The sequence below is a fragment of the Lutra lutra genome, chromosome 4 (genome assembly GCF_902655055.1).
Source record: "Lutra lutra chromosome 4, mLutLut1.2, whole genome shotgun sequence".
NCBI lineage: Eukaryota > Metazoa > Chordata > Mammalia > Carnivora > Mustelidae > Lutra > Lutra lutra.
In genome coordinates, this window is record NC_062281.1 from 38,189,400 (window position 1) to 38,213,223 (window position 23,824).

The 23,824-nt window shown below is 33.4% G+C and overlaps 1 protein-coding gene across 5 annotated transcripts in view; it reads right to left on the minus strand.

Annotated features, from left to right (window-relative positions):
• VPS13B (vacuolar protein sorting 13 homolog B) overlaps nucleotides 1-23,824 on the minus strand; it is a 763,452-nt gene that overhangs the window by 343,825 nt on the left and 395,803 nt on the right. For all 5 annotated transcript variants that reach the window (XM_047723595.1, XM_047723597.1, XM_047723594.1 and 2 more), the window contains 2 exons: nucleotides 20,108-20,328; nucleotides 8,782-8,985 (listed from right to left, as the gene is read on the minus strand). In XM_047723595.1, coding sequence (XP_047579551.1) covers nucleotides 8,782-8,985; nucleotides 20,108-20,328 — 425 coding nt within the window. The remainder of the gene's footprint in view (nucleotides 1-8,781; nucleotides 8,986-20,107; nucleotides 20,329-23,824) is intronic.

Sequence of the window (23,824 nt, forward strand, 5' to 3'; positions counted from 1 at the left end):
ATGGAGTCCCACGTTGGCCTCTGTGCTGGGTGTGTGGGTGTGGAGCCTGCTTAAGATTCTCTCTCCCCAAAAAAAAAAAAAAAAAAAAAAAAAAAAAAAGATTCTCTCTCCCCCTCTGCCTTTCCCCGTCTCTCTCTAAATTAGAAAAAGAAAAAAAAAGAAAAAAACCCTACAGGATAAAATAGGAAAAAATGCATTTTTAAAAAAATTTATTATTTCAAGAGAGAGTACGTGGAGGGGCAACGGAAGAGAGGGAAAGAGAGAGAGAATCTCTAGCAGACTCCCTGCTGAGCACAGAGCCCAACATGGGGCTCAATGATTTTTTACTGCCAGAATGTTTAAAAGAAACTTCTCATTACGAAATTAACAGTAAAGGGTTTTCAGGCTAGTAACCTGGATTCCCTCAAAGAGGCAAACACACAAAATCCTTTTGTGGGAAGAAGGCCTCAACCATAATATAAAAGTCTCATAGATAAAGTTCAATTAATGAAACACTCCCAATACAAGGTTACATAACACATAAGGAAACAATCTATTATGAATAAAAGTTAAAAAGACAACAAACAAACAAACAAAAGATTAGACTCTCAAAATATTCAGACAACAGATCTGATAAAAATATAAAATAATTCTGTTTAAAACAACAATAGACAAAAAAACAAAAACCTCATTATATAGCTTTATGAATTTATATCAAAATATATTTGCAGTGACTTAGTAAATTATATACATGCCCTGTACTATAATAAATCAGATTTAACTTAGTCATAATAAGTTGACATTCCCAATTAATTTAACATCCACATATTCAATAGCAATGTGTTTGAAACCCGCTGTGCACCAAGCATTGTACTGATCACTTAAATTAGGGTTATCCTCTGATAGAAAGATAACAGGGAACGGATGGTAGTGGAGAGTTTTTATTTCACATCTAGTATAGTGCTGAAATAATATAATCATTATTTGACATCTTTACCTCTGAATCAATGGAAGCCTTTCAGTCTAAATCATTTTACTTCTACCTTATTAAAAACTTAACACATATTTCAGATAAAAAACAGCATAAAAAGCACATATAACATAGAAACAGAAAAAGCAACAAAGCGTCAATTTTTCACTATGTCTTTTGCTATTTGTACAAAATTTATTAGAGCTAAAACATAGTTCCCTTCACACAAAATTACTAGCAAAAGAGAAAATTATGTCCATCTTAAAAATATTATCTAATATTTAAAACTTTAAGTGGAATATTTATTTAATATATTACTGGAAGTCCTAGTCAGAGCAATTAGGGAAGATGAAGAAATAATGGGCACCCAAAATGGAAAGGAAGAAATAAAATTATCTTTGTTCACAAAAAACATGACCTTCTATGTAGAAAACCCTGAAAATTACACACATACGCACACGCACACACACACACACACACACACACACACATTTTAGAATAAATAAATTCAGCAAAATGTGTTTCTATATACTAACAGTGAACAATCAGTAAAGGAAATTAATAATACAATCCCATTTAAACTGCATCAAAAAGAATAAAATACTGGGGCACCTGGGTAGCTCAGTGGGGTGAACGTCTGACTCTTGCTTTCCACTCAAGTCATGATCTTAATGCTGTAAAATCAAGACCTGCTTGAGCTCCATGCTAAGCATAGAGCTTGCTGAAGAATCTCTCTCTCCCTCCCTCTCAAAATAAATAAACAAATAGAACAAAATACTTAGGAATAAACTTAACCAAGGAGGTTTAACACTTGTATGCTGAAAACTACAAAATATTGCTAAAGAAATGAAACAAATATGCACATAAATGGAAAGATGTTCCATGTTCACGGACTTGAAAGCTTAATGGTTAAGATGGGGAGTTACTATTTAATGGGTATACAATTTCAGTTGAGTAAGATTAAAAAACTGGATGATGGTGATGGTTGCACAACAGTGCCACAGAATGGTACATTTAAAATTGTTAAAATGGTAATTTTTACGTGTATTTTACAATAAAATGTAATTTTATTGGTGTATTTTACAATAAAAAATTGACATATAAAAGTTAAGTGGGACATAAAATCATAATTAACAATATGTCAATATTTAACAATAATTGACAGTAACAATAGTGAAATTGAGGAAATAACCTAGAAAGAAAACAGAGGCTTATGAATGTGAAAAAAGGGGAAAAACCAAAAACCAAAACAAAAGAAAAAGTGGTTCAAAGACATGGAAAGAGAAAAAGTTCTAGAAAGAGAGACTAAAGATAATGTAGAAGTATTTTCTCAAGTGATATTGTCCGAGAACATTCCCAGAACTGAAAAAATATATACCAGAAAACCACAAGTGCTGAGCGGGATAAATAATACATCTATACTTAGTGGCAACAATTTACTTAAAAAAGAAAGATTTATCAAATGCACTGTGTCCCATAATTCATATGATAGTATACATTACAGACTTGGGTAGAAATGCAGAAATTTTCATTTCAGGTTTGCTACTTATTCTCTCTCTCACCTCAAGTAAATTACTTAACCTCTGTAGCCACAAATTTTTTAGTCTAAAAGGGAAATGATAATATTACCCACCTCATAACATTGGTTTGAGAATTAAAAGAAATACTGCTTGCAATGTGCACAGTAGCCAAGCTATGGAAAGAACCTAGATGTCCATCAACAGATGAACAGATAAAGAAGATGTGGTATATATATACAATGGAATACTATGCAGCCATCAAAAGAAACGAAATCTTGCCATTTGCAATTATGTGGATGGAACTAGAAGGTATCATGCTAAGTGAAAAAAGTCAATCAGAGAAAAACAATTATCATATGATCTCTATGACAGGAGGAATTTGAGAGGCAGGGCGGAGGGTCGTGGGGGGTAGGAGGGAAAAAATGAAACAAGATGGGATTGGGAGGACACAAACCATAAGAGACTCTTAATCTCACAAAACAAACTGAGGGTTGCTGGGAGAAGGGGTGTAAGGATCGGGTGTCTGGGTGATGGACATTGGGGAGAGTATGTGCTTTGGTGAATACTATGAAATGTGTTAGCCTGATGATTCACAGACATGTGCTCCTGGGGCAAATAATACATTATATATTAATTAAATAAAAAAAGAAATACTGCTAGTAAAGTACTTAGTTCAGTGGGTACTCCAAAATATAAAGCTAATATAAATCTCCTCCATAAAATTTTTGCATTAGGCCCTGAGGTCAGCCATATTTCTATATATAAATTATGCAATGGCAACATTTTCAGTTTAATCAAGGGTATGCCTTTTATGCTCCCAGCTCTTATAAAGATGAAGACAATACTGGGACTTACTCAGAACTAAGCAGTCAAGTAATCAGTCAAATAACCCATGAAACTTCACAATAGATTTTCTAAAACCTGTTTTGGATTAAATAAATATGTCATTATGATTTAACTTTTAATTTTCTCCTTGGCCCTGGCTATATGAAGAAGAGTGTATCACAACAATTAAAGCATATATCACAATTGTCCTATGCTTTTATAATACCACTATTTTGATATAATGGGAGAGGAGGGTAGAAAATAATTATAAAACAATCTCAATGTAACAATTTTATTTAAATTTAACAACAACTAGTTTTGGGGCAATAACAAAAATATTAAAAGTAAACTCAGAGCTTCCTAATTATTGTGTGGAAACACCATGGGATGTGTCACAACTGTGCTGAGACATAGATCCCTTGGCTTTCAGAATCATCGGACAGGATCTGAGGTAAATGGAACTTCCAGTGACTTAGAAATTTTTCTGATAACTTCATACACAAATATCATTTTCTATATATGCAATGACATGAAAAAGGTAGGGAAGCACTGCTCTAACTAACCACACAATTTATACTCAAATCTGTATACAGAGACTTATGTTGCTTACATGACAGTATTGTTCATAAAATGTCTTCTTAGAATCAAAAGATTATTAGGATGATAACTACCAAAAGGAGCAAAGGGATGCTAAGAGCTTTCTAGGAATGCCATGTCCAAATAGGAAGAAAGGCTTTTAAAATGGATTAACACAAAATATATGTGTACACTCTCCTCATTGTCCTTCCTAACCCCATTTATTAAGTAGCTTCTCCAGTGAGAGAACAAAGTTTATTTCCATTTAGTAAGTAATATACAGGCAAATTCATCAACATTATAAAAAAAATTTTAAAAATGGAATTCAAGGGATCACAGTAACATACCTAACATACTAGAACTCAAAAGTAAAGTAACGAAAATTACAAAGATCATTACACACAATTCTAGCAGCATAATAAATAAAGAAAAATCAGAAAATGAAAACTTGGGCACAAATTTTGAATTCTGGATAAATTAAACCACAGACTGAGTCATAGATGTAGCATTCATACACACAGGAGAAAATAAGGATTGTATTTTCAGATGTCATCATTTATGGGCTAATTCTCAAAGGGGAAATTTAAACTCAAAGGATACATAGCTAACCTTGATCTCCACCTAACAACTATTATCTTGAGAGCAAGGAGAGAAATTAAATATTTAATATTTAATACACAATACACAGACACCTTTTATTTGTAAAGTTAGATTCAGCCCTAATACTGGTTATCATATCATAACAGTCTTCACAAAAATCTCCTGCCATGTATGGAAAATAAAGCAGCTAAATTATTTTAAGATACTTCTCAGAGAACAAGTTTCACAAGTAATTGTATGTTTCAAAACCATATTGGACTACTCACCTCTTTTCTTAACCACACTATGTAAACAAGAAAAGATGGTACATTCTGAAAATATTTGCTACTTTTTCTTCCATAAGTCTGTGTTACCATCTGTAAGCTGCTTTACATGATCTTCCTCCAATAAATAAATCTTCTGCAGTAAGATTCTTTCATTTACAGATCTTCTTCACACAGGTCAGATTAAATCCACAGCTAATCCTTTCTTGATCAAAACTCTTCACAGTGTAAGGATAGAGGGTACATACCCCAATATCATTAAAGCCATTTATGAAAACCCATAGTGAATATCATTCTCATTGGGGAAAAACTAAGAACCTTTCCCCTAAGGTCAGGAACACAGCAGGGCAGTCCACTATCACCACTGCTATTCAACACAGTACTAAAGTCCTAGCCTCAGCAATCAGACAACAAAAAGAAATAAAAGACATCTGAATCGGCAAAGAAGTCGTCAAACTCTCACTCTTTGTAGATGATATGGTACTTTATGGGGAAAACCCAAAATACTCTACTCCAAAACTGCTAGAACTCATTCAGGAATTCAGTAAGGTGTCAGGATATAAAATCAATGTACAGAAATCAGTTGCATTTCTATACACCAACAGCAAGACAGAAGAAAGAGAAATTAAGGAGTAATCCCATTTACAATTGCCCCCAAAACCATAAGATACCTAGGAATAAACCTAACCAAAGAGACAAAGAATCTATACTCAGAAAACTATAAAGTACTCATGAAAGAAATTGAGGAAGACACAAAGAAGTGGAAAAATGTTCCATGCTCATGGATTAGTACAATAAATATTGTGAAAATGTCTACGCTACCTAAAGCAATCTACACATTTAATGCAATCCCTATCAAAATACCATCAATTTTTTTTTCAAAGAACTGGAACAAATAATCCTAAAATTTATATGAAACCAGAAAAGACCCCAAATAGCCAGAGGAATGTTGAAAAAGAAAACCAAAATTGGTGGCAACACAATTCTAGACTTAAAGCTCTATTACAAAGCTGTCATCATCAAGACAGTATGGTACTGGCACAAAAACAGACACATAGATCAATGGAACAGAATAGAGAGCTCAGATATGGACCCTCAACTCTATGGTCAACTAATTTTCGACAAAGCTGGAAAGAATGTCCAGTGGAAAAAAGACAGCCTCTTCAACAAATGGTGTTGGGAAAATTAGACAGCCACATGCAGAAAAATGAAACTGGAAACAAACTGAGGTTGCTGGGGTTGGGGGGCAAGGATAGGGTGGCTGGGTGATGGACACTGGGGAGGGTATGTGCTATGGTGAGTGCTGTGAATTGTGTAAGACTGATGATTCACAAACTTGGACCTCTGAAACAAATAACACATTTTATGTTAATAAAAAAAACCCACAGCTAACACAAAACGAATAAATCCACTAGGAACATTTTCATTGTTAATGTCTATAACTCAATCAGAAAGAATTCTCAACATTCTAAATTTAATTTCAGTAATGTATGGAATTTATTTTTAAAATCAGAATTAATTCATTTTTATGGGATTGAAAAAAAATCTCCCCTTTTTAATCTTTCCCTTTGTTAATTTCCCCATTTTGGCTAATGAAGACATCATTCTTCTAGCTTATCATATTGTAATACATTTACTAAAACAAAATTGTTACTAATGTATCATTTTTAAGATCCATCTGAAATGTCACCTTCTCTTTAAAATTCCCATAGATCTCATAGAATAAATTTGTTAATCATACTCCTACAATTACAGGCCATATTCATCTCTATTATGTCTTGTACAGGGCCATTATGTTCTTTTGAGTAGGTTATACTGTACTTTGTGTGAATGGCAGTCCCTAGATGGGACCATTCCATGAGAGTGCTGTCTTTACTGGTCTTTTAATGTTTTTTAAATGTTTCTAATAAAAAGCCACTCCCCCAAAAAGGTAGTCACATTTATCTGGACATCCCTGTAAATAAAGTACTTAGCAAACAATCATTTAATGGAACATTTTCCTTTCTGCCAGTGAAATGTCTCTATTATTTAACTTCATTTATCAATTGCACTTGTACTATCCTTTGTCTAGCAATTTATCACTCCAAGCTTTGATTACTCTTCCAAAATATTCACAAAGTGTATTCTGTGCAATGTTAATATGCAGAAAAAGTCTTTAGTTAACCAAGTTTGGACACTACTGCATTCAATACAGTGTTGTTGTTGTTGTTTTAAACTGCAGGAGCTTTTGTATTCTAAGAACATTAGGAATCTCCAAGAAAGAACTCACTGCTTTTACCCTAGAAAGGATATGCCCCATTAACTTCATATGGCACATTTCTAGATTCTTGACCTATGCCTCATTTGGGTGGGTGGGGGGTGAACAAAGTAATACCTATCACTCAGGTCACTGTGTTTTTCAGAATTTAGAATGAGCAGGGACAGAGAAGTTGCTTATGCTGTTTTCTAATAAATCTATTCTAATATGTGTTAGAGCCTCAGAACAAGTAAAAACAATGCCCATTTAACTGAGTTTGATTGCCTTTACTGATTTGTTTGAAAAAAAAAAAATTTTCCTTTACTTGCTTCTTATTCCAATTCTGTATTTTGCCGGTAACTTTATTTCCACAGGAAATGATATCTGTAGGCAGAAACAGAAACAACTTCTACCTCTGTCTTTTCCAGTAGTTCTCAGTGGCACAACTTCAGCACCCTAGCGTGTGTTTTGGAAATGTATTAGGATGTTTTTCTTTGACTCAATGACTGGGTGTCACTACTGGCATTTAAAGGTTTGGAGTAGGGGAATCAAGAGGTTCTATGATGAATAAGACTGCCCTGAGAAACAAAAATTATCTTAGAGAATCTTTTTTTTAAAGATTTTGTTTACTTATTCAAGAGAGACAAAGAGAATATGTGCAGGGCAGGGAGGGGACAGAGGGAGAAGGAGCAGCAGATTTCCCACCGAGCATGCAGCCCAACATGGGGCTCAATCCCAGGACCCTGGGATCATGACCTGAGCCAAAGCAGATGCTTAACTGACTGAGTCACACGGGTGCTCCCTAGCTCATGGAAATTTATACAAGTGAAAATCTTGTATATCAACTTTGGAAATAAAATTGAACTCAGTTTTAGATCTAAACACTATTTTTTTGGCATTTTCTGCACGATTTTTTTACATACCAACAGTTCCAGAAACATAACTATTGAAATGAAAAGAATATTGTTTTGTTCAAATCTTTACCAGGGTTGCCACTATTTCAGAAAATGACACCATCAACAAATGATGCCACAACAGTACCACTTGTGATATTGGATATAGACCTTCACGAGTCTATCTGTATCACTCACATTCACAATAATTATATGTACCTAACTACTTCATCAGATCTTCTTCTAACATAGTCTTGTCTGAACATTTATACATATAATGAAATACATGTTATTATACCTTGAATTATATTCTTTAATCCTTTATATTTTATTTAAGATATTAGATATTTTTGAAAATATGTGGATTATATTATTTTTAATTTTCATTTCAGGATAGTAAAGGGACATTATAAAATATTTGTTTTAAAAGGGCACTGGCATGTTGGCTGAGGTTAGGGTGCTAAAAATGAAAAGAAGGTTTTCTATGACTGTAAAGGAGAAGGAGAGGACTTTGGGTCCGACAGGATTAAAAACCACTAATGGAAAGATGGTAAGAACACTGTGGTTTACAAAAAGGGCAGGGACAGAGGGGGCAGGGGAAAGGAGCATGAACCTCATTTTCATTCAGTTGCTAAGTTTCCATACATCTGAGGAAACATACCTTTACTGTGTCTTAGTTTTTTCCATTTCAGAGAACCCTCCACTGTCCTGAACTACCCCACTACCTACTGAAAGTAATTAGAATCCTGGGACCTAAAAGGAACATTAATAAACAGCCACTGCTACCACAGCTCTCCATGAGCCTTCGGAACCTGCCAGCTTCCACAGAAGTGAGGTCATCTTCATTCTCAATCCTGGTATAGAACTCTGCGGTATATATCACCCTTCACTGGCAACAGAATTTTTCAGAAACACTTACCTCAGTAGTAGTTCCAACCTCAGCAGATGGGCTGCATGTGCTGGTATCTGGAGGAATTGTGCCTACGCTGCTTCTCACCGGAGAACCAGGACCCGGCCCTGCCATGGTTTCCGGATAGGCTGAGGAAGGACTGAGATTGCCTCTCCTCTGAATCTTATTCCAGACCTTATTCATGATCTCAGTTAGCTCATATAAGAGCTGCACCTGAGCAGAAGGAAAAAAGAAAAAAAGGGAAAATAAGCCTTTCAACTTCTAGTGACAATTAACTAAATTACTACATGTGAGAAAATTAAAACAAGTCTAAGGAAACAAGAATATATGGAAATAAAAATCTGTTAATGTACCACTAATCATATTATATTGTGATCTATAAATAATTATTATATTATATAGTATAATTATACATATGATCATAAATATTTTATGATACTATGATTCTGATGAGATATACAGAGAAAATTCACGTAACAAGTTTATAACTTTAAACATTTTATCATGATTTGAATTTGAAGTAGATATAATGAATTTACCCATAAAGTTTGCCACATATTCATACTGTGATATTTTATGAACAACTTAGCATTTTTGTGGGAAAATCATGTTAATATGGTAATAATGCTAACAAAACAGCTTATTATGGGACAGTGGATTGCTTTTAATATATGACTAATAGAACAAACACAAAGAAATGCCTCTGAAGCAGAGGTCAATATCAGAATTTCATATCAAATATATACTAGTAAATATGATTACTTAATTACATATGAAATAATTACCATTCTTATTTCTAAATGATTTCCACATTTAAATTCTCCTTATTTTTCTGAGGGATAAAACTGAAACGGGATTAATTGCCCAGCAAAATAAAGTAAAAAAGAATGACATAACATAGAATAGTAAAAGGAAAATGTTACATATGAAACTTTGCTATAGATAAAGAACATAAACTATCCAACCTACTATTCCCCTTGGATTTGTCATTCCAATATTCAGAGAAAAAACTGTTTAACTTGCACATTGTTTGACTAAGTTCTAAGATATTTACATAAGATTTCATAAATAAGCATTAATCATGGAATTTGTATGACAACATATTGCCATATACTGTATAAAACAAGCCCAAAGAAAAAAATGCAAACAAAATATATAAGCAAATCCACAGCTGGATACCATATTCCGTTTGCCATTAAAAAAAAAAAAAGTGAAATTCTCATATTTATAAGAAGTTTCAGCCCCAGGACACATCCAGATGATAAAGCTGGCTTCTTATGTGGGCAGAACAGATGCATAAAAACACTGTTGTCAACCCTTATTTGATATAGAACAGTACTTGGGTTACAGTTTTCTCTTGCTTTGTGTGTGATGAAGTCTCAAATCTCAGGTTATAGTTCTTTTTGCTTAAAAAAATATCCTAATGGCTAGAGATCTTACAAAAAACCTCTTAGAAAAATTTTAGTTCAAATTCTTTTGTCCTTCATAATCAAGACTAAGTTCTCACTAAAAAGAAAAAATTGTGTTGCTAAATATTTTGAAAAAAGATTATTTTACTTTTTCTTAAACAATAAAAACTGACAAATAAGGAAAGCATAAACCAAAGAAAACAATTTCTAAATACTTCTAAGGGCATACAGTTTATTTATTTAAGAGAACTGATGTTTTTACTGTCACCATTTCTTATTTCCTTTAACAATTAGACTTAAATAATTTGTATGAATGTCACTAAGTACATTGTGTAGTTAATGTACCAAGCAATCATGGACATAAACTTTATAAACATATTTTTATTTTCAAAGGAGAGAGCTGCTATTACAGAATTCAGACTTGCCAAATTCAAAGGTTTTAAAAAAATAAAAAATTTAAAGATAAATGTTCAATTCTTATCCTCCAAGCTGTAACAGAAAAGTATGCCAATTCAAGCCACAATGAGCTACCACTACCCACCTATTAAAATGGCTAACTATAAAAAGCCTAACCATACCAGTATTGGCAAAGATGTAGAACAACCGAAACTCTCATTTACTGCTGATGGGAAGGCAAAATTCAGAATACAGTTTGGTGGCTTCTGAAAAAGACATATACCTACCATATGATCCAGCCATTTCACTCCTAAGTGTTTACTCTAGAAAAATGAAAGTCTATGTCCACACAAAAACATGAACACAAATGTTCATAGCAATTTTTCTATAGTAATCTAAAACTGGAAAAAAAATCTCAAATGTTTACCAAGTAGATAAACAAAATGCAATATATCCATACAAAAGAATGGTATCTAGGAGTAAAAAGAAATCAATATGGATTCATGAAAAACAAGGCTTAGTCTCAAAATAATTATGCTGAATGAAAGAAGTGAGGCAAAAAAATAAGGGGGGGGAGCTAGAGAGACAGAATACAACTGTATGACTCTATTTATACAGTATCTTAGCAAATGACAATTAATCCATGACAGAATCAGTAGTTGTCTGGAACAGGGAAAGTAGTGAAACAGAAGATAACACAGTAGCAGAAAGAAACTTTTGAAGATGATGGATGAATGCATTATCTTGATTCTGAGAATGGTTTCATGTGCCAAATCATATAGCATTAGATAATTTAAACATGTGCAGTTTATTGCATTTAAGAATATCCTAATAAAATTTTAAAAATTTCTAAAAATGAGTGCCACATGAGGAGGTTTTATGTATATTTCTGAAAGTGACTAAATATTAACACCTTATATATAAAAAACCTACTGAATATAAAAAAGTAATATTTTACTTTTTAAAAATTAACTTTACATATACTTTTTCATTTAATATATAACCAATCATAAAGGAGAGTTAATTGAACTGGAGAGGCTGAGATAATTCTCAAAGAGATACCTCCCTGAAGGGCAGATGCAATTTAAGTGGAGGCAAAAGCCATTCCAGTCACAAGACTAGCAAGTGCAGGAAATGATATAGGGGCAATGAAAAGAAAAGTTCTATCCAGTTAGGCAGGAAGAACTTGTTTTGCAGGGTATTAGGAGAGAGACTCAGATAAAAGAGTAACCATAGATAGAAGAAGAAAACCATGGATATACAATTTCAATGGAAACCAAGCAGGAATGGAATTTCAACAAAGCATCACTAATCCACAGTGAACACCAGAGCTCTAAGTGAATACAAACTTAAAAAGTCTAGCTCATTTGGCAAGTAGGTTGTCACTAATTATTGGAGCTCAGTTTCAAAAAAAAAAAAGTTCTTGCCTCCAAAAATATTTTTAAAAAGACTCTTCATATAAAGCATAACCCTTACCCAGTCTAATTTTGCTTAAAGATAAAAATGAAAATCGGGGCTCAGAAAAATTAAGAATGAGTGAGTGGTACGAGAATACAAACCCAGTTTGTTTAAATTCAGTGCTGTTTTCCTAGACAGTAATGTCAAATTTCAGAGCCCTTCTTAAAACTGAACATAAGTTACAGCAATAAAAACTATGAATAAACAGGATAAAAAGCATAAACCCATTCTTTCTCTAGTTCTACATACTCACAACCCAAAAATGTAAAGATGGTTTTATGTTCCTAGAAATGCCGTATAAGAAAATAAAATATATCAATTTATTGGCTAAGGGAAATTTTTATAATATTAAAGGGAAATTTTATATTGAAAACAGGATTCTACAGGGTCTTTTAATTTTAGAGTAAATATAATTTTTAAGATCAAAGAAACTAGTTTCTAAAGACATTAAAGAGAATTGTGTAACTTTGGTAACTGTTAAACAGTTAAGTTAAAGGGAAGGGTTAATGAAAATCACCCTTAGGAAAAAAAAAACTGAATATTCAACTGGGTTAAATATTTATACTGTCTAAGGCCCTTGAACAGCAATGAGTTCTAAGAACTGACACAGTAGTTCAGTTCACCATAGTTGATACACAGACCTACAGTAACATCTAACAGGATAAAGAATTTGCTCTGGGCATGCCCTACATACAGAGTTTGCCCTTTATTTTAAAATATATAAACTACTTGAAGGTTTTGTATCTAAGCAATAATGAATCAAATTAATTAATATTCCATATCAAAACTTCTGGTATCACTAATGAGTAAACCAAAAATTGGTATTTATGAAGGAAATATTTTCTTAAAATGGAATCAAGAATCTTATGTACTGGCTATAAATCAGTACTCCACAAAGCTTCCGAGAATGTATGCAAAATTTGGTGGGTATATACATTACTTTAGGAAACAGCCTCATAGCTTTTATTAGATTCTCAAAGAAGTCCATGGCACAAAAAGAACAAGAAGCACTGTTATTCATGAAAACAAAACCAAAACAAATGGATTAGTGAGAAACCACTCAAAAAAAAAAAAAAAAGGTTATTTTGAGTCATTAATCTTAAAAATAAATGATAAATTTTAGGATGCATGTGGATGCATTTTAGGGGCCCATGGTATTCTTTGTAAGGTAGGATACCCAGAAAATAAAAACAGGCCTATAGATATATTTCAGTAAGAAAGATTAAACATTTTTGGTAAAAGACGCCATGAAGGCAAATAACTGCATTACAAATACAGGGTTTGTATTTATAGAGCCTAAGGGAAGCTCTTCAAATTGCTAAGAAATTTAATAGAAAATTTAGATAAAATATATAAATTATCAATTCATAAAACAAGTTCTTTGGCCAATAAACATTCAAAAACTGTTCAACCTTACTCATAAACAGGAAAATACAAATTAATGTAAATAATATGAACTGTCAATTCACAAACACAATGGCGAATGAACATTTAAAAAGATGCTCGAACATCTGGTTTCATTTCCCCTCAGCCTGAAAGACATCCTTTATTTAAGATTTATTTTCTTTTTTTAAGATTTTTTATTTATTTGACACAGAGAGAACACAAGTAGGGGGAGCAGGCAGAGGGAGAGGGAGGAGCAGGCTCCCCACTGAACAGGGAGACTGATGTAGGGCTCCATCCCAGGACCCTGGGATCATGACCTGAACAGAAGGCAGCCACTTAACCGACTGAGCCACCCAGGTGCCCTTCCTTTAAGATTTCTTACAGTGCAGTTCTACTGGTGATAGATTCCTTTATTTGAAAATGTCTTTATTTAGTCTTTATTCATAAACATTATTTTTTAATTTAGAATTTTGGGTTGATAGGCTGTTTTTATTTTTTTATTTTCACAATTTAAAGATGTTGCTCTAGGGGCACCTGGGTGGCTCAGTCGGTTAAGCAGCTGCCTTTGGCTCAGGTCATGATCCCAGGGTCCTGGGATCAAGCCCCGCATTGGGCTCTCTGCTCAGCGGAGAGCCTGCTTCTCCCTCTCCTCTGTCTGCCACTCTGCCTATTTGTGTCAAGTAAATAAATAAAATCTTAAAAAAAAAAATAAAGATGTTACTCTTTTGATCTTTATACTCAGGAGACGTAATCTAACAATCAAATCTTGGTTCTCTTGTAGTAATGCGTTATTTTTCTCATGGTACTTTCAAGATTTGCTCTTTATCTGTGGCTTTTAACAGATGCATTAAGATGTGTGCAGGCATGGCCTTCTTCATGTTGCATAGGCCAAGGACAGGCCGCCCCACGATGGCCCACTCTGACATGAAGATTATATTGAATTAAAAAGCAATCAAAACCCGGTAGATTCAGGTAAAGCTCTTTACGTCCCCCACAACTGCCTCAAAGCATTCAGGCAGAGGACCTGCTCCAGGAAGAGAACTATGAGACTAAGAACTACAGTATGTTATGAACGAGGTATGTAGACTGGGAGGAACATAGAGCAAGGCCTGCTTGATAAAATTCCTCTATGTCCCATTGTTTCTGAGTGGCCCAGCAAATATTAATTTATTAAACATTTGCTCTTTTTTATCTTTCTATAAATTGCATTCCTTTCCTCTGAAGTCCAGACCCCTGTTCCTTAACCTTAGTCCAAGATGACATGTATACCTAATTTTGCCTATCTTTGGAATTTCTATTTCTTGTTGATTCTCCACACATATGCTATTTTTTATTGTTGTTTCAGGTTTTTATTCAAATTCTACTAAGTTAACATATAAAGGAATACTGGTTTCAGGGATAGATTTTAGTCATTCATCACTTACATACAACACCCAGTACTCATTACAAGTGCCCATTACCCATTTGGCCTACCCCTCACCCACCTCCCTCCATCAACCCTCTGTTCTCTATAGTTAAAAGTCTATTATGGTTTCCTTCCCTCTTTCTCCCTCCCCACCCTTATACTCATCTGTTTTGTTTCTTTAATTCCACATGTGGATGAAATCATATGGTTTTGTCTTTCTCTGACTGACTTATTTCACTTTACATAATAGACTCTAGCTCCATGGATGCCCTTGCAAATGGCAATACTTCATTCTCTTTGATGGCTGAGTAATATTCCATCATATATATGTGTGTACGACTGTGTTCTCCCCTAAGAGTTTGATGGTTTCCTTTCTCACATTTAAGTCTTTCAACCCAAATATTAAATTTGATTTTCTCCTGTTAATCTCTCTGATGTCAACTTGATTCTTAGTCCACCTAGAAGGACCTTGAAGGGACAGAATAGTCTTGCTCCCCAACAATGTGTTTATCTTATTCATCTTTGTTCTCCTCACTTCTGGATGAGGTCTATAGTATTGGACTTGTAGTACCTGAGATTCTCTCTCTCCTTCTCCCTCTGCTTCTCCCACCTCCCCCCCTCCCAAACCTCACACACGGTCTAATACATTAAAACTTTATTTTTTTAAATTTTTAAAAATGATTTTACTTATTTGACAGAGAAAGACACAGTGAGAGAGGGAACACGAACGGGGGGAGGAGAGGTGGAAGCAGGCTTCCCGCTGAGCAGAAAGCCCAATGTGGGGCTCGATTCCAGGACTCTGGGATCATGACCTGAGCTGAAGGCAGACGCTTAACGACTAAGCCACCCAGGCACCCCTTAAAACCTTATAAAACAAACAAAACAAAACACTTTCTCTTAGTATATGACTTTTTGCTATCTCATTGTGTCTTTCAAAGAGAAAGTGTTTTTAAACTTGATTATGCCCATATCAAAATCAATTTGGGAAGAGCTGCCCTTTGAACAATATTGACTGATCCAATCTATGAATAGGTATATCTCTCCTGTTAGGTTCTTTAAATTCTCCCAGCAATGCTTTCTGGTTTTCACAGTAAAACTTGGACATCTTTAGTTAGATTCATTTGTTCATGTTTCTGGATATCAATATAAGTAGAATGGATTCATTCCAGTTTCTAGCTGTTTGCTGCTACTATGCAAAAATACAACTGATATTTATTCATTACTCTTGTCTCCTACAACCTTGATAATTTTATTAATAGGTTGTTAATTCCTCTAGGATTTTCTATAAAACATTTTATCATAAGCAAATAGAAAGATCTTTACTTTTTCCTTATCTTTATGCCTTTTAATTTCCTTTGGTTTATTGGAATGGCTAGGACATCTAGTATGATACAGATTAAGTAATAAAAGCAGGCATTCTGGGCTTTTTTTGTATTTTAGTGGAAAACAATTCAATATGATATCTGATTTCCTACATATATCCTTTATCAGCTTTGAAAAATTCTCTAATATTTGTAATTTGCTTAGAGTTTTTATCATGAATGGGTGGTTAAATTTTGTCAAAAGTTTTGCTTGCATCTATGGAAATTTTCATAGGATTTTTCTCAGCTCTTCTATTGATACGGTGAATTCTACTAAATGATTTTTTAATATTACACCAAATTTGAATTTCTAAGATGAACCCTACTTTATCACCATTTATTAACGGGGTTAAAGTGGGTTAAAGCCTCTGCCTTCGGCTCAGGTCATGATCTCAGGGTCCTGGGACAGAGCCCCGCATCGGGCTCTCTGCTGGGCAGGGGGCCTGCTTACCCCCACCCCCTTCTGCCTGCCTCTCTGCCTACTTGTGATCTCTCTCTGTCAAATAAATAAATAAAATCTTTAAAAAAAATAAATAAAACAATTTGGAAAGGAATCTTTCATTCTATATCTCTGGAAAAAAATTTGTGAAAATTTCCTATTTTTTTCCCCCTGAATATTTGGTAAAATTCACCCACTGGGGCCTGAATTTTTCTTTAAAACTTATTTTTATATCACATTTAATTTCTTTTATAGAATTAAAAGGATATTCAGATTTTCTATTTTGTATATTTTTCTGTACAGTAATTTTACAGTAAAAATTTCTTTTTCATCTAAATTGTTACACTTGCTGGCATGAAGTTGTTCATATTCTATTATTTTTTTTAAAGTCTATAGAATCTGTGTGATAATCCTCCTTCTTCATTCCCAAAGTGGGTAATTTGTATTTTATCTTTCTCTCTTTTTTTTATTGTACTAGTCTTCTCTGCTCTTATCTTTATTATTTTTGGCCTTTTACTTCTTTCGGGTTTATCTTGTTCTTTTTTTAGCTTTCTAGAGAGGACCCTTAAGTGAATGACTTAAGATCTTTTTTCCTTTCTAATGTAAATATTTAAAATTATGTTTTTCCTCTGAAGACTACTTTACTATGTCCACTTTTTTTTAGTCATTCAACCAAAATATTTTCTTATGTCCAAGTGATTTTGTCTTTGGTTCATAGATTATTTAGAAGCATCTTTATTGTCTAGATATATACAGTTTTTCTACAGTTTATTACTGATTTCTAATACATTTTGATTATGATTAGATAATATACTTTATTTTGATCTTGTAAACAAAGTGAGACAATGAACATCTGAAAAAAACATGTAGTCCACGTTTGTTAGATACAGTGTTCCATAAATGTCAATTAGATCAAGATGAGTGTGTAGTATTTTTCATTCTTCTAGATCTCCAATTATTTACTTTTATCTGGTTGCTTTATCAATTGCTGAGAAAGGTGTTATAAACTTCCCTACTGTGTGTGGTTATTTATTTTTCTTCTAGTTGCTTTATAACTGCTGAGATTGTGAAAAAAAGTTCCTACTATGCAGTACTGAATAGAATCATCTGTTTTTTCTTTAATTCCACCCATTTTTGTTTCATGTCATTATTTATCTCTGGTAATACCCTTTTTCTTGGGGCACATGGGTGGCTCAGTAGGTTAAGCCTCTGCCTTCAGCTCAGGTTCATGATCTAAGGGTCCTGGGATCAAGCCCATTGTCAGGCTCTCTGCTCAGCAGGGAGCTGTAATTTTGTACACCCCCACCCAACCACCCCTCACCCCCCACCCACCTCGTCACCTGCCTCTCTGCCTATTTTGGTCTCTCTGTCAAATAAATACAATCTTAAAAAAAAAAAATACCCTTTTTCTTTAGTTTATTTGATATTAAAATAAGCAAGTCCAGCCATCTTACACTGTCTGTATGGTATACTGTTCCTATGCATTTATTTGTATCTGTTTCTTTATATTTCAAGTGCTTCTCTTTGAAGCAATATACAGTGGAGTCTTACTCTATAAATCTCTGCCTTTTAATAGGAATAGCTGGACCAAAGGTCAGCAAACTTTCTGCTAAAGAGTCAGATAGTAAATACTCTAGGCTTTGTGAGCCATACTGTTTTCTGGGGCTGCTACTTAATTCTGCATAATAGCAACCTCAGACAAAATATAAAAACTGGGTTTTTGGCCTGCAGGTTTTTGTTTGCTAACTCATGATCTAAACACTCCTAGTTAACATCATTAACATTTAACATTATTGGTGAGAATAGCTCAGCTCTATCATTTTATTTATTTATTTATGTTACAAGTTTTTATTTAAATACTAATTTTTTGACATACAGGGTAATACTGGTTTCAGCAGAATTCAGTGATTCATCACTTACATATATATAACACCCAGGGCTCCTCACAACAAGTACCCCCCTTAAAACCCATCACCCACTTAGCCCATGCCCTGCCTGCCTACACTCCACTAATCCTCAGTTTGTTCTCTATAGTTAAGAGTCTTTTATGGTTTGCCTCCCTCTTTTTTTCCCCCCTTCCCCTATGTTCACCTGCTTTGTTCCTTAAATTCCACATATAAATAAAATCATATGGTATTGTCTTTCTCTGACTTACTTATTTCACTTAGCATAACAGACTATAGCTCCATTTATGTCGTTGCAAATGATAAAATTTCATTTCTGTTTCTATCCAGTTTTTAAACTCTGTTACCATTTCCTGACTTTTTTTTTAAGATCATTTGAATATTTTTGGTATTCCATTTTAATACATCTCTTAGCCATATCTCTTTGTATTTTTACATTTTATTTTTAGTAGTTATTTTAGAAGATTATATGTTGAAAATCTTTCATAGTCTAATTAGAGTTTACACTGTACCAGTTCACATGATATTTAGAAATCTGGCAGCCATTAGGTCCCTTTAATCCTCCATTAACCAGGGAGGAAGAAGAGGAGAAAGGAGGATGATATCAGTAAGGAGGCTGTATAAAATATGAAATAATATTTGAACCCACTTTAAAAAAAATGCAGTCTAAAAATGAGCTTAATTAATGGCTTATAACCAATAATGCTGAAATAAACACAGATTTATCAATATTGACCTGTCAGATCGAATACCTATCTAAAAATAATTTTTTTTAAGATTTTTTATTTATTTATTTGACAGAGATCACAAGTAGGCAGAGAGGGAAGCAGAGAGAGAGGGGGAAGCAGGCTCCCCGCTGAGCAGAGAGCCCAATGTGGGGCTCGATCCCAGGACCCTGGGATCATGACCCGAGCCAAAGGCAGAGGCTTTAACCCACTGAGCTACCCAGGCGCCCCTAAAAATAATTTTTTAAAAATATAATTTCAGCGGTATTCAACACTGACAATCTATGTAGAAAGTATACCACAGTCTGCTTATTAAGGTTAAAGAAACAAGTTAACTATACACAATAATTTGTATAAATCTGGGAGACTGGAATTCATATTACATTGTAACACTACAGAATTCAACACCCTTGGCCCATACCAAATGAAATGTTACGAGATTAGTAAAATATATTTCTTAAGTAGTAAACAGTGCTTTTTAAAAAATATTATGTATAGAGCAGAAGAAGTTCTGAGTGAGAATCTTGTTGAAATTGTATTTGATTATGTTAAAAGACTCTTCCAGGTTGATAATAAAGCAATCCTTCAGTGTTTAAACACTTTATACCTGCAACTGATTTCATTCTTTCAGCCAAAAGATGCATTTATGCTGCCACCATTACATTTTCAGAAGAGTTTAAGTAACAAAACTTGAGAGAGCTTCAAAGCAATTCTTAATCTAACCATTCTGATCTTGATGGCTCTGTGAAAAATCATTCAGGACACTAAACAGAAGAGAAACCTTTATAAAATTCACAATTGTCCTTAAATCACATTATTTTAAATTTCCTTTCATAAATCAACTATACTAACCTGAGGGTTCGAGCATTTTATCTGAAGTGACTCTAGATCAACATGGAGACAGACAACAAATGAATGCCTTGTATCAGGTCCTGTAGCGAGTAGTTTTTGAGATGTAACAGCTAGAGTAGAGGTACAACCCATTGGTTCCACAAGGCAAAGTGTCACTTGTTTACTGAAAAGGGTATACATGCTGAAATGATGCAAGCTGATAGTCCAAGGAAAAGCATTACCTGGTAACAAGGACAAAGGGGGCAGATAAGCACACATATAAAAATACAGTTGTCACTTGATTATAAGGGGTCTATCATCTATTTTTGAAATATAAAACATTTAATACAGCATCAAAAAAGCGACAATACCAGAGACCAATGTGCTAAACAATTTATATGCTGTTTAAAAGTAATTTTGAAAAATGTTTATGTTTGTATTTATTATACTACATATCAAGAATTATATACATCATAAAACGTACAGAAATAATACATACTACTATATCAGTAATTATATACATTATGAAACATATAGAAATAGAACTTAAGGAAATGAGATGGAGATATAAATAGAAATTCTAACTTCCTTTTCCTTCATCCTAGTGGGTTGCATTGTGCAATTGCTGGGGATGTAGTCATTATACCTTGGAGACCATAGATCTAGCTGAGGAATAAGAGAGGAAAAGAATAATCTATTATCATCTGTTGGATCACCTGCACCAAAATCATGTGGGTGCACATATAAACCATAGATTCTTGGTTTCTAATTCAGACTTTCTTAAGCAGAATCTCTGGGAGTAAGACCCAAGATGCATTTTGTTATTTTCCGCTGGTGATTGTTAGGTATAATATGTTATTTTAAAATAAAATATACTTGATGAAAAATAAGCACTCATAAATATCAGGAGTAAAAGTAAAATTCCTTTCCTTTTTTATACTTTTTTCTTTTATTTATGTATCAGAGATTAATTCATGAATATAAATTATGAGATAAAACCATTTTAATGTGGTTATAAAGTACTTTGAGAAATGATTTTTTCAAGTATACTGAGTATTAGAGTATTTATTAACATTTACTCTTGAGATGCCAACTAATGCAAAATAGGTTTCTATGATTTACAGTTTTGAGTTTGCAATTCTACTAGCACTTGTAAGTATAGACACTATAGACATTGTTATGAGAGCTAAATTATTTTTAAGCAAGTTGAAAATACTTATTTTCTAAATAGAGAAGTAAGAATATCTCACTGCATATAAGTTAGACATTATGTAAAGAAAAATCAAAACCAATCCTAAAAATATTTTCCTAAGCAGAAAATATTTATATATAAGAAGAAAAATCAAAACTTGTCAAAATAAGAGGTACTGGTACATCGCAAAAGATAAATTAGAAAATATATAAAGGAGAAAAATCAAAACTAGTCAAAACGCTGCCACTCCCAATAACAACTATTAACACAACTAATATTTCCTTCAAGTCTTTTTTTTTTCCTGCATTGTGCTGGATATGCCCACACAGAAGCAGGATCATACTGTAATTTTACATTCAGGTTATCTTCCAGTGACAGTAAAAATACCAAGTGAATTAAAAACTGGATCAGATTATATATTTATACATATACACACATATATATGGAATATAAGTAACCATTTGAACTATGAATGGTGATATTGAGTAGATACTATAAGATAGGTTCTTTTAAGTTTGAATACTCAAAATGTCCTGACCAAATATAGTTCATAAGATTAAAATTAGAATCTTTGAAATTGAGACCTGGATACTAGAATAAATCTAGCTACATAGTAGGGCACAATAACTTGACTGGAAACAATGAAAACTGCATAATAGTATGTGGTCAGCACTGTGGTACTCTGCCTGTCTTAAGATTTAAAATATTTGCCCCCAAGAAAGAATGACAAACATTAAATTATCTGTAACTAATTCTAAAATTATTTTTAAACCTACACAAAGTTCCATGCTATTTTACAAAATAAACTCTTTGCCAAATTTGTCTTAAAATATTCTGGAATGATTTCAGGTTACTTATTTTAAAACTGGTAGTGAGCTATATATAGTTTTTCAAATTTTGTTATCCAAGAAATGCTAAATGGTGGGTATGTTGGATGAAGAGCACCGAATTTAAATTTGTTAAATTAAAAATAAAATCTCAAACAACATTAGTACTATGGCAGATGTGTCTCTGCTTCTCTTTTGGAATGAGACCAATAAATTGAAATTTGTTTTATCATATTCTAAGTCTAAAACAGAACTTTTAAAGCAGTACTTTAGACCCATTTATTTAGTCTGCAGATTGTCTTTTTTTTTTTTTAATTTTACTTATATATTTGAAAGAGAGAGATACAGCGAGAGAGGAAACACAAGCAGGAAGAGTGGAAGAGAGAGAAGCAGGCTCCCTGATGAGAAGGGAGCCCAATGCAGGACTTGTTGCCAGGACCCCTGGGATCATGACCTGAGCCAAAGACAGACGCTTAACCAACTGAGCCACCCAGGCCCCCTGCAGGTTGTCTTTTAAAAAGTTGGGATCTTAACATGTAATGACAAAAATTCCCACAATTAATCATTGTAAAGAAAATTATCAAAACACAGCAAATCATTAGCTGCACAAGTATTCCTCTTGAATACAGGTACAAACAAAATAAAAACACCTTACCTATTTATAAAACTGGGAACATAATGTTCTAGGGACTCCCTAAAATATGTTCACCTGGCACGTTCATGTTCATATGATACATGGCAGGCCAGAACCATGAACTATTCTGAGAATTTCAAGACCAGTATTTTAAAATTTAATTGTAAAGTTCCAATGCAGTAACATGTTTTATTTTAGATAAACTATTGCTGGCAGAATTCAGATATTTTCAAAGTATCTAGAGAACTAAGAAAAATGAAAAACAAAACTTATAATTCCATTTCTGTGTGAATTTGTGAAAACTCTATTATTGACAGAGAAAAAGATACCAATAAAATAATTATCATGAAAATGACAAACACAACACTGTTTTAATTCAGATTAAATAATTTGAAAGAGCATGAATAGGAATGAGGTTTGGGGAAAAATAAATACATAAAGAAAACTCAGTAAGACTGTGTTACGTGTCAAAAATGAGGAAGAGAGCACTAGAGTTTATTAGATAACATTCACTTATTACGAGAAAAGGGTTAAAAAAGTACACACAGTGGATTTCCTTACATTGTAATGATATGTTGCTGACTTTGCAGGATACTAGAAGCAGAAGATAAAAAAACTGGTTTAGATAACAAAGAAAATTATATATGTATTATACACACACACTCAAACTGCATCAAGAAGAATAAAATACCTATGAGTAAACAACCATGGAGGTGCAAGACCTGTACTCTGAAAACTATAAAACACTGATGAAAGACATTTAAGATAACACAAACACAGGGAAAGATAGTTTATGCTTACAGATTGGAAGAATTAATATTGTTAAAATGTCCATATTACCTGAAGCAATCTACAGATTCAATACAATTCCTATCAAAATACCAAGAGCATTTTTCACATAACTAGAACAAAGAATAACAATATTTGTACAGATTACAGAAATCTCCCCAAAACCAAAGCAATCCTGAGAAAGAAGAACAAAGTTGCAGGTTTCACAATACCAGATTTCAAGATATGCTATAAAGCTGTAGTTATCAAAACAGTATGGTACTCACACAGAAATATTCACAAAGTTTATGGAACCA